Below are 13,630 nucleotides of genomic sequence, written 5' to 3'. Positions count from 1 at the left end.
TTGGGTATAGCCTAGCCATGTTTTAGAGAATGTTTGAACAGCTCAATAGCATTTTTAGATTCACAAAGAAAAGCAATTTGCAAATAGAGAGTACTTTTGTTGTGATTACGTTTCAAATTAAATAGATTTTTATTATTCTGTTGTTCTATTAAACTCAATTTAAAACGGGAATTAAACAAACCATTTTAAATATGTATATTCATTTGTGAAATATTTATATACATTAGTATGTGTATGTACGTAAAACACGATCGTTTTCAAGCTCATTGCAAAAAAAGGAAATGTTGACCATGCTAGTTTACACTAAATTACTCCACTAATGTTTCAAAGGCAAGATAGGGGGAAAGATAAAGTAAAAAATGATCTTTTAAAATGAAAATGATCTTAAAATCTGTTTAGGGACTAAAAATGTCGTCACAATGTCAATAATTACTGGTATCAAATGTCCCCACACTGTAGGGTTTAACAAGACCACACACACACACGCACGCACACGCACGCACGCACGCACACACACACACACACACACACACACACACACAAGTAGCTTTGTTTGCACACACTCCAGCTCTTTCTCCTCTTCACATTCCTCACATTCCTCATTCCTGATGTCAGGAGGGCAGGAGACCGCATTCAGGAGATCCACATGAGATCCAGATGAGAACTCGCGGTCACTCCACGAGTTCTGCCTGAGCCGTGCATGAGGTCTGATGAAGGATTCGTCGTGAAGGATTATATTTCTATGCTCTCTAGGATTACTCGCTCTTGTTTCATTCAGTTCTCCGTTTATTTGGAGTGTTTGTGTGTCTGTCGACGCGACATGTAGCGCGGAGATCACGGTGAGTGTGAAAATCGCACATCCTTACAGACTCCTCTGAGACTTTTCCCACTTTGTTTTACGGCCGTGAAGGCCACAGGCTTTCTTTCCATCAACATTTGCCGCCGTAAAGCGACTTTCATGTTGTGTTTCAGAGGTTTATTTCGATGAGACACGATCTTTCCTTTCTGTCGATTGTCACTTTATAAACTTGAATCACTTAAAAAACATCGATCGTGTTTCTCTCACACGCATGCACGATCTTAAATACTGTAGTAGCCTAGGCTATGTATTTACAATAGCAAACTTCAGTCAATTGTAGTATCCTATATCATACTTTTTTAATGTATACCGCAATGTTTTATATTGAATTGACAAGCTGTAGTAAGTTTGGAAGGAAAACTGCAAAAAGTACAGTTTACTTGAGTAAATACTAGGCTAAATACAGCATTATGTTTTTCATGTGGCAGTGCTTTACTCTGTGGAAGATAAAGAGTTGATTTTGTATTTATAAAACATTTCTCATACTATACAGGCTCCATTCCTCTAAAAGGTTTTTAATAGTTGAGAGCTTGTTTTCTTCTTTCTTTCTTTAATGGGATGAACATGTAAAGACACGCTTCACAATTTCATCATGCAGCGTTGCAGAACGAAACACACACAAACTTGTGTTGAAAAAGTGAACATATAGTGGCGCAGAAGTGTTTGGACAGGCCTAAATGCACTTATGCATTATAAAACAAGTTTCACGTCTCAAGCCAAGCCATATGAAAAATAATGTAGTATAATGTATAGCTTTTTCTATAGTTGGCCTAAACTGTAGTTAGTATACTGCAGCAATACACTAATATAGGAAAGTATGGTGTATAGTATTCCGAATAGGGTTGGGAATCGAAAATCAGTCGGAAGGTTAGGAATCGGATACTTGATATGAAATAAAATTTCAATTCCTCTTATCAATTCCGGTGTGCACATTTACAGAAACGTGCATCTGTTCTGCTGATCTCTCAATAAAAGCCCTTATGAATATTTACCTTATTCTACTATAGTAACCATAGTTTAACTGGTATTTGCAGTAAAGCAGAGTAACCACAACTTTACCGTAGTTTTATTATAGTAACTACAGTTTAACCATGATATTTATAGTTGTATGCATAAGTCTGACTATGTGTATTTACCCCAAACGGTGCTCATAAATATCTATATTTTTTGCAAACCAGTCAATAAGCAGGCTAAATGACCATACAGGTTGATATCTAAATGTTTTGACTTCATTTTTTACAACTTTGGAATCGAAACTGGGAATTGACAAGAATCAGAATCGATAAGCGGAATTGGAATTGATAAAATTCTATGCTAATTCTGAAGTATTAACTACTACAGAAAATGGATAAACTGCAATATTTACTAATAAAAGGTTCAAAACACTTGAGGATATAGGAATCTTATAGTGAATACCTATAGTAAATACATATAGAGTATGTGATAACTACACTTGTTGTTCCTCTAGGACACTGGCTCAGAAAAGTGATACTTCTGTCGCTTATGAGCAATACAATGCAATTCTCACACTTTAGCATGGTTTGTATGTCCAAATATAGGTTACGTGGCCACTGTAAATGGTTCACTTATGTTATACTGTACATTATATATAGGTTTCATTAAAGATATCACATTGACATATTGTTTGATAAAGCACGAGTGTATACACAATTACATACACACTTATTTGTCACTACACCACCGTGTTTGACCTGTTTTTGACTTCAAAAGTGTGATAATTCCTCATGATATAGATTCAGTAAGATGCTGCAAACCTCTTCCTTTAAGGTATTGATGTGATACAGCATTACACAGTTTCTGTAGAGCTGTCGGCTGCACATTCATCATCTGAATCGCCTGTTTTTTCATCACCTTCAAGATCTCTATTAGATTGATCTGGTGATTGGCTAGATTAGTGTCTTTCTGTCATGTTAAAGATGATTTGAGCTTTATGACATATCGTAAAATTGTCTGGTTGGAAGAAGATGTTAAAAGACTGTGACCATAAGGTCAAGGGACCCAAAAGGTGCCAAGAAATGGCACTTGGAGTAAATTACTTTTCATCCCCATTCAGATGCTGTTTATACTTCAGCAGATACTTATGACTTATTTTTTAGTTACTGTCACGTGATTGGCTGGTTATATATTTGCATTATTGAAGTGGCCGGTGAGTGGATAGCTTTTGTTCTCTTTATTAACTAAGCAGAAAACACAAGTCATTCTTCAGAGGAGTTAGTGGTGTGATTGTGTGATTGACAAATGCAGAACACAGGTTAAAGTAAAGGTTGACTCTCAGTTGTAATGGTTGTTATTGAGGAGCAGAGAGCAGGTTTGAACGTGTTGCTGAATGTCATTATTAAGAGCATGAGAGAGAGCAAGCACTTTAGTGTGCAGTGATAAAGAACTGGAGCATTTGTTTTGAGTAGGGATGTAACAAATCACTCAGCTCACGATACGATGCGATTCACGATGCGATCCATTCACTGTTTATTTTTATAAAATGAGTTGAGACCAATGATAAATTAACAACTGCCCTTTTATTATTTCTTAAATGCTGCACATTTCTTTGTGAAATAAAAATATATTTTATGTCGATAACAAAACTAAACTGCAATTTTAAAACAAATTCCAAATCAAATAAAACATGTAATTTAAAATAATACAAAAATCTCTTTAAAATAAACAAACTAAGACTTTAGCTGTGTCCGAATTCGCCTCCTATCTCCTATATAGTGCACTATATCGGGTGTCTGCCATTTTGTAGTGTTGTCCGAATTCTGAGTAAAAAATCATTCCCTACATTTGTTCACTACTTTTTACCCACAATGCATTCTGATTTTGAGTGTACACTCGCTCACACCGTTAATGCCACAAATGTACGTTATACACTTGTGTTTGTTCTTGTTGGCAGTTATTTTCTACTTTTGAGATTAAATGAATGTCATATATAGCAGTGTTGTATTTTAAAAATATGAAGTAATTTTTTAAAGGTAATAAATGTAATAGTAAATAAACGTGGCAAACATTTGTTTTGTTCTCTTTATTAAAAACGAATACAATAAACGTGATAAATTATGTAAAAATGAACTTTACCATTTTACAAAACAATCTATAAAGCCACACAGGTGTAATATAAGCATTATGACGATGTCCTTGTAATGTAATGTAATTGCACAAAAACAGGCGCAAATCGAATCGGATCGAAGTTGTGTATTTTAATAAATGTCATTCAGGCAAAAACAGACTTAAGATTTATGGAAAAATAAACATGCAATATTGTTTAGTTTACTTTACTGAATGGAATTTGATTATAAGCTGAAGTGCAGGATGATGTCATAAAAAGTGCAGCACCGTTTTGGCAGAGACTGTAAGTTTGGAATGCTTTGATCTTCTACGTGTGAATTTTGTTGGTGTTTTGGAGCACTTTCGTTTATAGATATCCTTAGGCAAACGCATACTAAAAGCAAAACAAACTTAGATTTGATTTCACTGGGACTTTAAAGGTACATTGCCGGCACTAGTGTTGGGTATGTCATGGGTCAAAGACTTCCTGTCGTATTTTAGAAAGAAATTGTTTTAATTTTCCACATTAACTAAATGATGCTATTACACTGTAAAGAAAGACCCACCTTCACCTGTCTGACAGCACTTTCTTCCTCACGCACAGGTGAGAGATGACACAGCCAATTACAGTATGAATTGGTGTAAACTAGTGGTGTAACAGTTCAAATTACTCTCAGTTCGGTTTGTGTCACGGTTTCTGTTCGGTTTGTGCTATGTTCAGGGAAAAGGGACTACTGACAAATAAAAATAAGAACAAATAATCAAGCTACAAGTAACAGCACCAATAAAACAACAGAGCAAAGCAGAAAATTAAATAAGATACTGCATATATACCTTTTAAAGCCACAATATGGAGTATTTGGACCGCTAGATGGCGCACTTTCGAAACAACAATAAAAGGCAAAGCTAAATGACGTTATGTAGGAGAGTGGAATTATGGGACATGGGAACATTATGGGATGTTTTCACCATCCAGAGGCGTATGGAGATCGCCCATCATGTTCACGGACGAGGTAATGAATGAATTTTATTTGATGTCATTGTAATGAATTAGTTTGCAAGAAACGTGGACTGTAATGCTACGTTAGCTCGCTACTGATATTGGACTTTTTCTTTTGATTTGGTAGCGTAATGCTACACAGTTTTACGTGTTTGAAACAGTCATACAGTCGTCGTTTAAAAAGTAAATTAAAAATGTTATTGGCTACATATTTTTGTGCGACATATAGTGTATTTCATAGGGTAACTCCATTGGTAACTATTCAAATAATCTGTGCATGAGTATTTTGTGTACAATAAAAAAAATGTGCTTACCTGTCTATTAAAACACATGCGAGAGCGGAGTCTCTGTCGAGTCCAAGTTGGTCGCGAAGCTCTCTCCATTTAGAAAACTCTTTTATTAATATTAAAAAGGATATTAATCCTTGTTTTATTTCTTCGTTTGTCCATAAGCCTGCTTGCCTCATTTGGCCTACGTTTACACTTTTTGGGGTTTCCTTTACTCGCCAAAGAGTAATCGTGATCCATAATAACAGAACAACAGATGCTGTATAACCACTTCTGCATTTGCGTGTTGCCGTAGTTTCTACAATCGGAAACTGAGGGTAGTGTGGAGCACCGGATATTAAGTCACTGATATGCGACAAATACAAGGGAGACTAGGGACGGGCCATTATTTTAAATAGGAATTTCTCTGGATTTGCACATTCTTGGGAACATTTGGGATAATGTAAGTACACAACTGCATGAAATATATCACACAGAGCAAGTAAGCAGTTTTGGATATTTCATAACAAAATTCTTCCATATTGTGGCTTTAAGGTAGAAATGGATTAAAGTCATCAAATAAAACATAACATTGCATATGTACAAATGAAATAAAGATGAATCGTAATTGAAGTTACAGAAGCTATTGAGTCACAAGCAGTGAGTGATTTCCTTGTCTTTTAACAGACAGCAGGAATATGCTGCTGTCGCTTTAAGAGGAATGAAACCCATCCAGTACACTGATACTGTACACATGCGTTGTTTTTCGTCTGTTTCGTCCGTTCACTTAAGACATAACCTACTATGTTTGTTAAGATACTCGACAAGAGGGGCATGTTGACCTACTTCGTCTGTGAATCTGTCCGTTTAAGCGCTTCAAAGACAACTCAATATTTGCGCCATGTCAGATCTTCTCACAGCGCGCAAGCGAGTTTTCTTCTGCATCATCTTGCACTTAAATGTTTAAATTGTCGAGGCTTGAATGAGTGTCGTTTAAACAGCAACATGTGCTGCTCAGGTCTCACCTGCACTTGCGCGCTCACAACACCCGGGTGATGAAAGCAGAAATGACAAATGGTCATATTACAGCATACGTCAATCCTATTGAAATTTGTCTACGTTATTTGATTTGTTGTAGGTATTAAATGTGTATCCATCGACAAACATACATTAGCTGAACTTTGTCAGTCTGTTTTACGCATTATAATTTTTAACGAACCATATTATACACGCGTTGTCAGATTTAAGATGAACCGAACCGTTGGTGGAGAACCGTGCGGTTCAAGTGTAAACCTAGTGTAAACAATTTTCATTACATGTCGTGAAAGGTCCTTTACATGAAAGTCGACTTGTAAATTATTTTCTTTGTGTGCAAAACACTTTCAGAAAAGCAGCGTCTCTCAGGTATTTGTGAATCATGTCTTTTAAGTGTCTGATGTTGAACAACTAGTCAACCATTGTGTCACATCCCTTATAATTGTGGTGTGCATAACCTGCGTGTGCTCGTATTCTTGCCGTTGTGAACGTTGTGCGATTCCTCATTGACACACAGATCTGGGAGCATTCCTGTGCCAGGTGTGTTGTGTTATTGGCCTGGAATCTGGGCAGAACTCCAAATGGACTATCAGCTTGGCACAGCCAGAGCTCGACAAGACCCGACACATTTCAGCTGTCATCTGTGTTGTTCTGGGTTTACTCCTCTCTAGCTGAACGTGACATGAAGACTAAAACTGTTGTGAAGAAATAAAGTTGCAAGGTTTGGTAAAATGCATTTCAGTAGCTATCAAAAGCCACGGCTTCACACAGTCTCTCGTGAAACACAAACAGAAGTCTGGGATGCTTGGTATGTGAATGCTTGTTGTTTATATGTTCCTGTTTAGATGTAGCATCGGACCGTGACATGCAGATATGAGGGTCCCACATACAGTAGAACTCTTTTTTTTTGGTCTTTCTTCTTGATTGAGAAGACAACAGGTTGTTGTTAAAAGCACATACAGTATGTTATACCTGGGAGACATGATTGGTTTTTATTATTGTAAGCAATAATAAAGCAACATCGGGGTGATTCTCACGAAATCTTGGTATCAAGATGTCAAACATGATTTTCTTAACAACACTCATTTTAGTTTCGCAGCAACTAATTTCCTTTTTAATTCATTAAAAACAAGGTATGGCAGGTTTAAAAGCGTTAATTTAAAGCGGCCCTAACACACGCTGATTCTGCCAATCTCATATTAATCTTGAGCACCTATAGAGTAGTATCGCATACGTCGTATCTTGGAAGAGTATTTAGTTTGATCACATTTATAAAAGATAGATACAGCTGTACGATTATTTCCGAAAGCATGCGGCGCGTGCGGGGGGAGGGGTAGGCTGAACTAAAGCACATGCGCACCCATTGCCAACAAAACACAGACATCAGTTTCACTCACTGTATGCGGTTCATGTCCAGCATCTTTTAGCGCTGGGACGGCTCCATATATCAGTTTCAAACCACCTCCAAATCCAGCGTTATATCCACCGTTTATATAACATTCATCACCCAAATGCAGTGAACACACAAACACCTGAACTTCGCGAATGTATGCTCTCTCTCTCCTGCACACAAGTGAAAGTGACGTCTGCGCATGCTCCTTCTCCTGCTCTCCTTGCTGCCGCGTGCTTTTCCCGGAGAATTGTCCAATAAGGGACTAAGAAAAATTGTTACGAAACAGTTTTATATGTTCGAAAAAAAATTCTGAAACCTGTATGATCGCTGGGGGAGTGTATCGAGCACAGAAATACTACGTAATACGCCCAACTCGTTGACCATGTAAAGCAGGGGTCCCCAAACGTTTTTCTGCAAGGGCCACATAATTTTCCCTGTCTTTAATGGGGGGCCGGGTTGGTTTGTAACAGAAAATTACATGGGTTGGAGTGACTACTAGTATTATTGTGGAGATTTAATTATGATTTTAAATGTATTTATTATGCCTCCTAATGCTAGAATAGTTTATTTTGTTATGCACCATACAGACAAATGATTACTTTTCGAGAGAAATATAGCCTATTAAAAGAGCATTGTTATTACTATCATAATGACATTTTTTCATATTCAGTGCTATTCAAAATCAAAACATTTACTTATGCATATTAATTAGTGTGAACTGTGGGCTTGCTTCTGGCTAGTGAGAAGTCCAATGTCAGGTTCCATTCCTGTCACAGCCAGTCTCAAAGACTGATGCAAATGTTCATCAGTGAGTCTTGAACCCTTTGTAGTTTTCATCGGTGATTTCATCATGCTGCCAAAAAGTGTGGACATCTTCATTGCTTGCCTTTTGATGTTTGGGTATGTCTCGTTAGGAAGGGAAGCATAGAATTCAATGAGACCGTTGGGCTTAAATGTGTCTTTCAGAATATCACAGTTCTGTAACTCAGCCAACTCGAACTGATAAGAAGGCGGGGCTTTGTCAATGTTGGCAGCAAAGGGGTTCTGGAAAAGGCGGATTTCTTTAGCGTGAACATGTAGCTCACGGAATCGCACGTCAAACTCCGCCTTAAGCTTTTCCAGCGCTTCCACTGACTTTTCAGCTGGGAATGGAGCCACTGGTTTCTCAGCTGAGAGACTTTTGGTAACGGGGAGATGAGTGAAGTCTTGCTTTTGCACTTGTCCCACAAGCAGTGCTATTTTCACCTCAAATGCTTTTATGTGGGAATACATGTCACATATTAGTTTCCCCTTGCCTTGGAGCTGCAAGTTGAGGCCGTTCAACATTTCTGTCACATCTGTTAAAAAGGCGAGGTCCCATTTCCATTCTGCGTCGATCAGTTCTGGGACAGTTTTGCCCTTCGTCAGAAGAAAGGTGTTGATTTCAGGTAGCAGCTCATAAAAACGCCTCAAAACTCTGCCCCGGCTTAACCATCGGACTTCAGTGTGGTAAAGCACATCTCCGTGAGCAGACTCTAGCTCGGCGAGAAAGGCTTGGAACTGCCGGTGTTTAAGTCCGTTTGCTCTGATGAAGTTTATGCATGACACCACCACCTTCATGACTGATTCCCACTTCAGAACTTTGCAGCAGAGTGCTTGCTGGTGAATCAGGCAGTGGACTTGTAACAGTGGGGTTAGACCTCTTTCCTCCATTTCTTTATTCATGCGTCCTATAAGCCCCCTCGATGCGCCAACCATACTAGGAGCCCCGTCAGTAGTGATGCTGGCCAGCTTAGACCAGTCTAGACCCAGCTCTCCCATCGTTTGGCACACTTTACCAAAAATATCCTCCCCTGTCGTAGTGCCTTTTAGACTTTGTAGGGCTGCTAGCTCCTCTGACACTTCAAAGTTTGAATTAACTCCGCGAAGAAATATTAGCAGCTGTGCTGTGTCCTGCACGTCATTGCTCTCATCCAGTGCTAATGCAAAAAATTCAAATTCTTTCACTTTCTCCTGCAGCTGGGCATATACATTATCCCCCATTTCTTCAATTCGTCTGGTGACTGTACTTGCGGACAGACTCACCGCATTTAAGACATCTTTCTTATCGGGACACACCTCCTCCGCAACCGCATTCATACATTTCTTGACGATCTCGCCGTCACTGAATGGCCTACCGTTGGTTGCAATCAGTTTAGCTACCTGAAAGCTAGCTCGAACGGATGACTGGTTCAGCTGGGTTTGGCGTACAAATGTATTCTGCTGAGCTGATAGTACACTTTTTAGCTTCAACACTTTGTCTGCTCTCATTTGGCCTTGCAAGCTAGCATAATTTTCTCTGTGGCGGGTTTCATAGTGTCGGCGCAGATTGTATTCTTTGAACACAGACACTGTTTCTTGACAGATGAGACAAACAGCCACTTCTTTGCACTGAACAAAAAATAATCACTTGTCCACTTTTGGTTAAATACCCTGCATTCTGAATCAACCTTTCTCTTTCCCAACCGCTTGGCCATTTTGTCGTCTCTTTGAATTTTTCTGCTGGTTCGCACGTCAACTGTTCGATCGCGATGGTACGTTATGTGAACGTACCATTCTGTTGGTAGGTGAATTTAACAAATAATTAGGCTATGTTAATAACTAAGGGAAATTTTTGTCTGAAAGCCAATATTTATTATCAAATATAGACATGATATACTGTAAGTGAAACCGTATATTTAAAATTAAATTTTCTAAATGTCTCTGGCATTGTTCAGAGGGCCGTTCCAAATGTGGGGGCGGGCCGCATTCAGCCCGCGGGCCGTAGTTTGGGGAACCCTGATGTAAAGCATGAGAAGACCGTACGTTTATCATTGTAAAGAAGTCAGATAGCCCTTTAAGGTTTAAAAATGCTGTATCTTTCACATATCGTGCATGTTTGTATCTCCTCTTTGCCCCGCCTCTTTGAAACGCACAATTTTTTTTACAAAGCTCATGGCTCTGAAAAGCGAGGTGTGCTATGATTGGCCAGTTAACCACAGTGTTTCCCACAGAATTTTGTGAGACTATGGGGGCTAAACATATTTTTCTCTAGGAGGGTCCAGGTGCATGCTCCCCCATAAGAAAATTTAGCATATTTTAAAGGTAAATGCTGCAATCTGGTGCATTTTAAGAGCACAATTAAGTGACTCAATCTATAAGAATACAATAGCTATAGTAGTAATTTAATCATTGGCACCATAGATATAAATGGGGATAATACATGGTAAAATGAGCGTTCACAAACAAAAAAAGTCAAAAACATGTAGAGCATGAGCCATCAAAAAATGAAGCAAAAAAGTGTTTAACAGTTGAACTAATTTATATATTACCATATATTAAAACGCAGGCCGGGCATCAGGCCTTTTTCACAGTGCCATTGTCCCACTCCCCCGCATGGCAGTAGGCCTATCACTTTACTGTCCGGACCAGAGCATTCATACATTATTATGATGCGGCAACTGTTTAGAGTTAACCCGTAAGAAAAGCGCACACTCTCTCAGCACAACAGAGTAATGTTAAGTTTGTGATTTATTGTGTTTTCAACTTTATGCGCGAGTTGCGTAGACCTAACACGAGAGCAATTAATGACAGACGCTTTCTCCTGCGGTACACGCCTATCGGTCTGAGCAGCGCTGCTTGATGTCCGACAAACCAAATATATTGACAAGTTTTGGACACGGTGACACACAGGGCAGCATGTAATCGTGTGTGGCGCGCCCCCGTATAATTTATTTTTCTTACGGCGACAGCCGAAGCTAAAGGAGGAATTTAAGCAGACTCATGCCCATCATGCATTCAAATCATTCAAATTGGCGGTTGGCAATCAAACTACGTTCTGTGCCTGAGCAACAAACAAATATACTCAAAACATTTTTCTAACCTAATAAAGAAACGAAACGAAATATAACTTTTTAACTGTTTATTTATTCTAAACTATTTTAACAGTTTAAACTGTGTCATTCACATCATTAATTCAAATTCGTGCTCCAGCACATTTGGCTATCAAACTATGCGTTCTGCACGTGAGCCACAAACAAAAAAATACTCCAAACATTTTTCTAAATTAACTTAATATCGAAATGAAACGAAACATGAATAATTTGCCATTAAAAACAAAACGGAACTATTTTGGCGATTTGGAAAAGGTTAAACGAAGTGCTTTTGGCGCTAAATAAGGACGGATATTAGAGATATAGCACCAAAAGATAATCATTATAAATGTCATGGGTGCGCGTGCTGCGTACAGCTCCGTTGTGTAGACGCGCTGCTCATTTTAAATGACAGAAATGGTGTATGTCAAATGTCCCTATATGCAGACTGCTATTTTAGCTGGAAATAATATGATGCTGAAGCTGATGAAGCTGAACATAATGATGTTAACGCCATGAGGTAATGCTATCTGTTTGCTCTGTCGTACACTGATAAAATCATGCTTGTACTGTGGATAACTGCAGTGAATACTGAAACATTAGATTTTACTTCCCTCAAACGATGTTGTATTCAGTATGGCTTGGCGACGTCTTAAATCCTGGCCAGTTCACGTGTCTGCGTTTCAACCGCGAAAGCTGAAACAGTAGCGAGCGAGCGTGCGTTTGTATGTACAGTATGTGTGTGTGTGTGTGTGTGCTGCGCACATTGCGCTGAAGCAACAGAGAGGGGGACGCATTTTTAGCCGTGAACAATGGCACAACAACGAAACAGCGGTGCAGAATTCAACGTTACAAATAGTTATGTTGTTGTAAGAAAAACAATTCGGCTCGTTTTAAGAGTGTGGCGGAACAAAATAGTCTATGGCAGGCCGCCATAGTCTCGTCAATGAATGGAAAACACTGTATAAAATATTCTGTAATTATTTTTTGTCATATGTGAACATCTAGTTGAACATCCATTTGTTTTTGTCAGAATGGCAGAATTGTTTTTTTACTTAAAAATTCAAGCAAAAAATTCACTCAGGACAAATCAGGATGCGTTAATGATATTTTCATCAGAAGAAACAATAAAATACCGAAATAATTTATTCCTATGTTAACATTATGCTTTGTGCAAGGTAGATAACACAATCTTGTTTATTATGATAATTGTTATTTCTGAATTATATGTTTTATAATTAAAATATTTGTGGTTTAGTGAGAATGACCCATCACAAAGTGTTATTATTGTGTATTTGCAAACATAAAAAGTTGCATTGTTATGTCCAATTGTGAGATGATTTTCTGTATTGTTGCATAATATAAGTGGATTTGCCCTTATTCAATAAATCCATGCGGTTTTTTATATATCAGGCTTCAAACATGTCATCGTCAGCCCACATTGTGGTTTCCCTCTTTTGACTTCGTCCAGTAAACATCCACCCAGAACTCCAGAACAAGAGCCGGCCACCACCCATAACCCACAACACCGCTCACATTCTCTACAGAATATATACATTTGTTTATAGTAAGTGATGAATGCTGTTCAGAAGTCTGTTTTCTTGAACTGATTCTTGTGATCGCTGTCTTGTAGAAAATGAACGGTTATATTGATGTTAATGTGAAGAGGCCCTCAGACGGGGACTTTATTATCTGCTATAAACAGTCATGTTTGTCCATGTAGACCTTGCATTTGTGGTTGTGGGTTTTTCTAGAAGTCTTTCCCACTGTTCTCCTTGTTGATGTTTTGTTTTGAAGAGCTTTAGCAGCACATTTTTAACGACTCTTGCGGCAGTGAGTTTTCTTGAAGAAACCATTGCAGTGTTTCCCCTAGGTTTACGGCTTTGGGGGGGGACCTGCTGTCTCTATATTTTTATGTTTTATAATCGGTCACAAACCTATATAGCAAACAGTAAACTGACTGACAGCTAAAAATACTTTATTACGGCATGTGTATTTTCACCACCCTGGGAGTGTTTAAAAACGCAATTTTTTAATCTGCTTTTCAGGTGGTTGACGCGACATATTTTCCCACACGCGCTCTCTGCCGCAGGTGAAAGTGTGTTTACCTGTGTATGTGCGCGCACGTGTCTGTGTGTCTGTGTG

The 13,630-nt window shown here is 38.5% G+C and overlaps 2 protein-coding genes across 2 annotated transcripts in view; one reads left to right on the top strand and one right to left on the bottom strand.

Annotated features, from left to right (window-relative positions):
• Window positions 1–511: 511 nt before the first annotated feature.
• LOC130565442 (tyrosine-protein phosphatase non-receptor type 14-like) overlaps window positions 512–13,630 on the top strand; it is a 42,297-nt gene continuing 29,178 nt past the window's right edge. Inside the window, exon 1 of the mRNA XM_057352160.1 lies at window positions 512–839. The gene's annotated coding sequence lies outside the window, so the exon portion shown is untranslated. The remainder of the gene's footprint in view (window positions 840–13,630) is intronic.
• Window positions 8,325–9,905, bottom strand: LOC130565473 (general transcription factor II-I repeat domain-containing protein 2-like). The gene has a single exon (XM_057352204.1). It carries the CDS (start codon window positions 9,903–9,905, stop codon window positions 8,325–8,327), a length of 1,581 nt encoding a protein of 526 aa, XP_057208187.1.

This window comes from Triplophysa rosa, linkage group LG15, assembly GCF_024868665.1.
Source record: "Triplophysa rosa linkage group LG15, Trosa_1v2, whole genome shotgun sequence".
NCBI lineage: Eukaryota > Metazoa > Chordata > Actinopteri > Cypriniformes > Nemacheilidae > Triplophysa > Triplophysa rosa.
The sequence above is the reverse complement of the archived record's forward strand: the minus strand, read 5'-3'. Positions and strand labels throughout refer to the sequence as shown.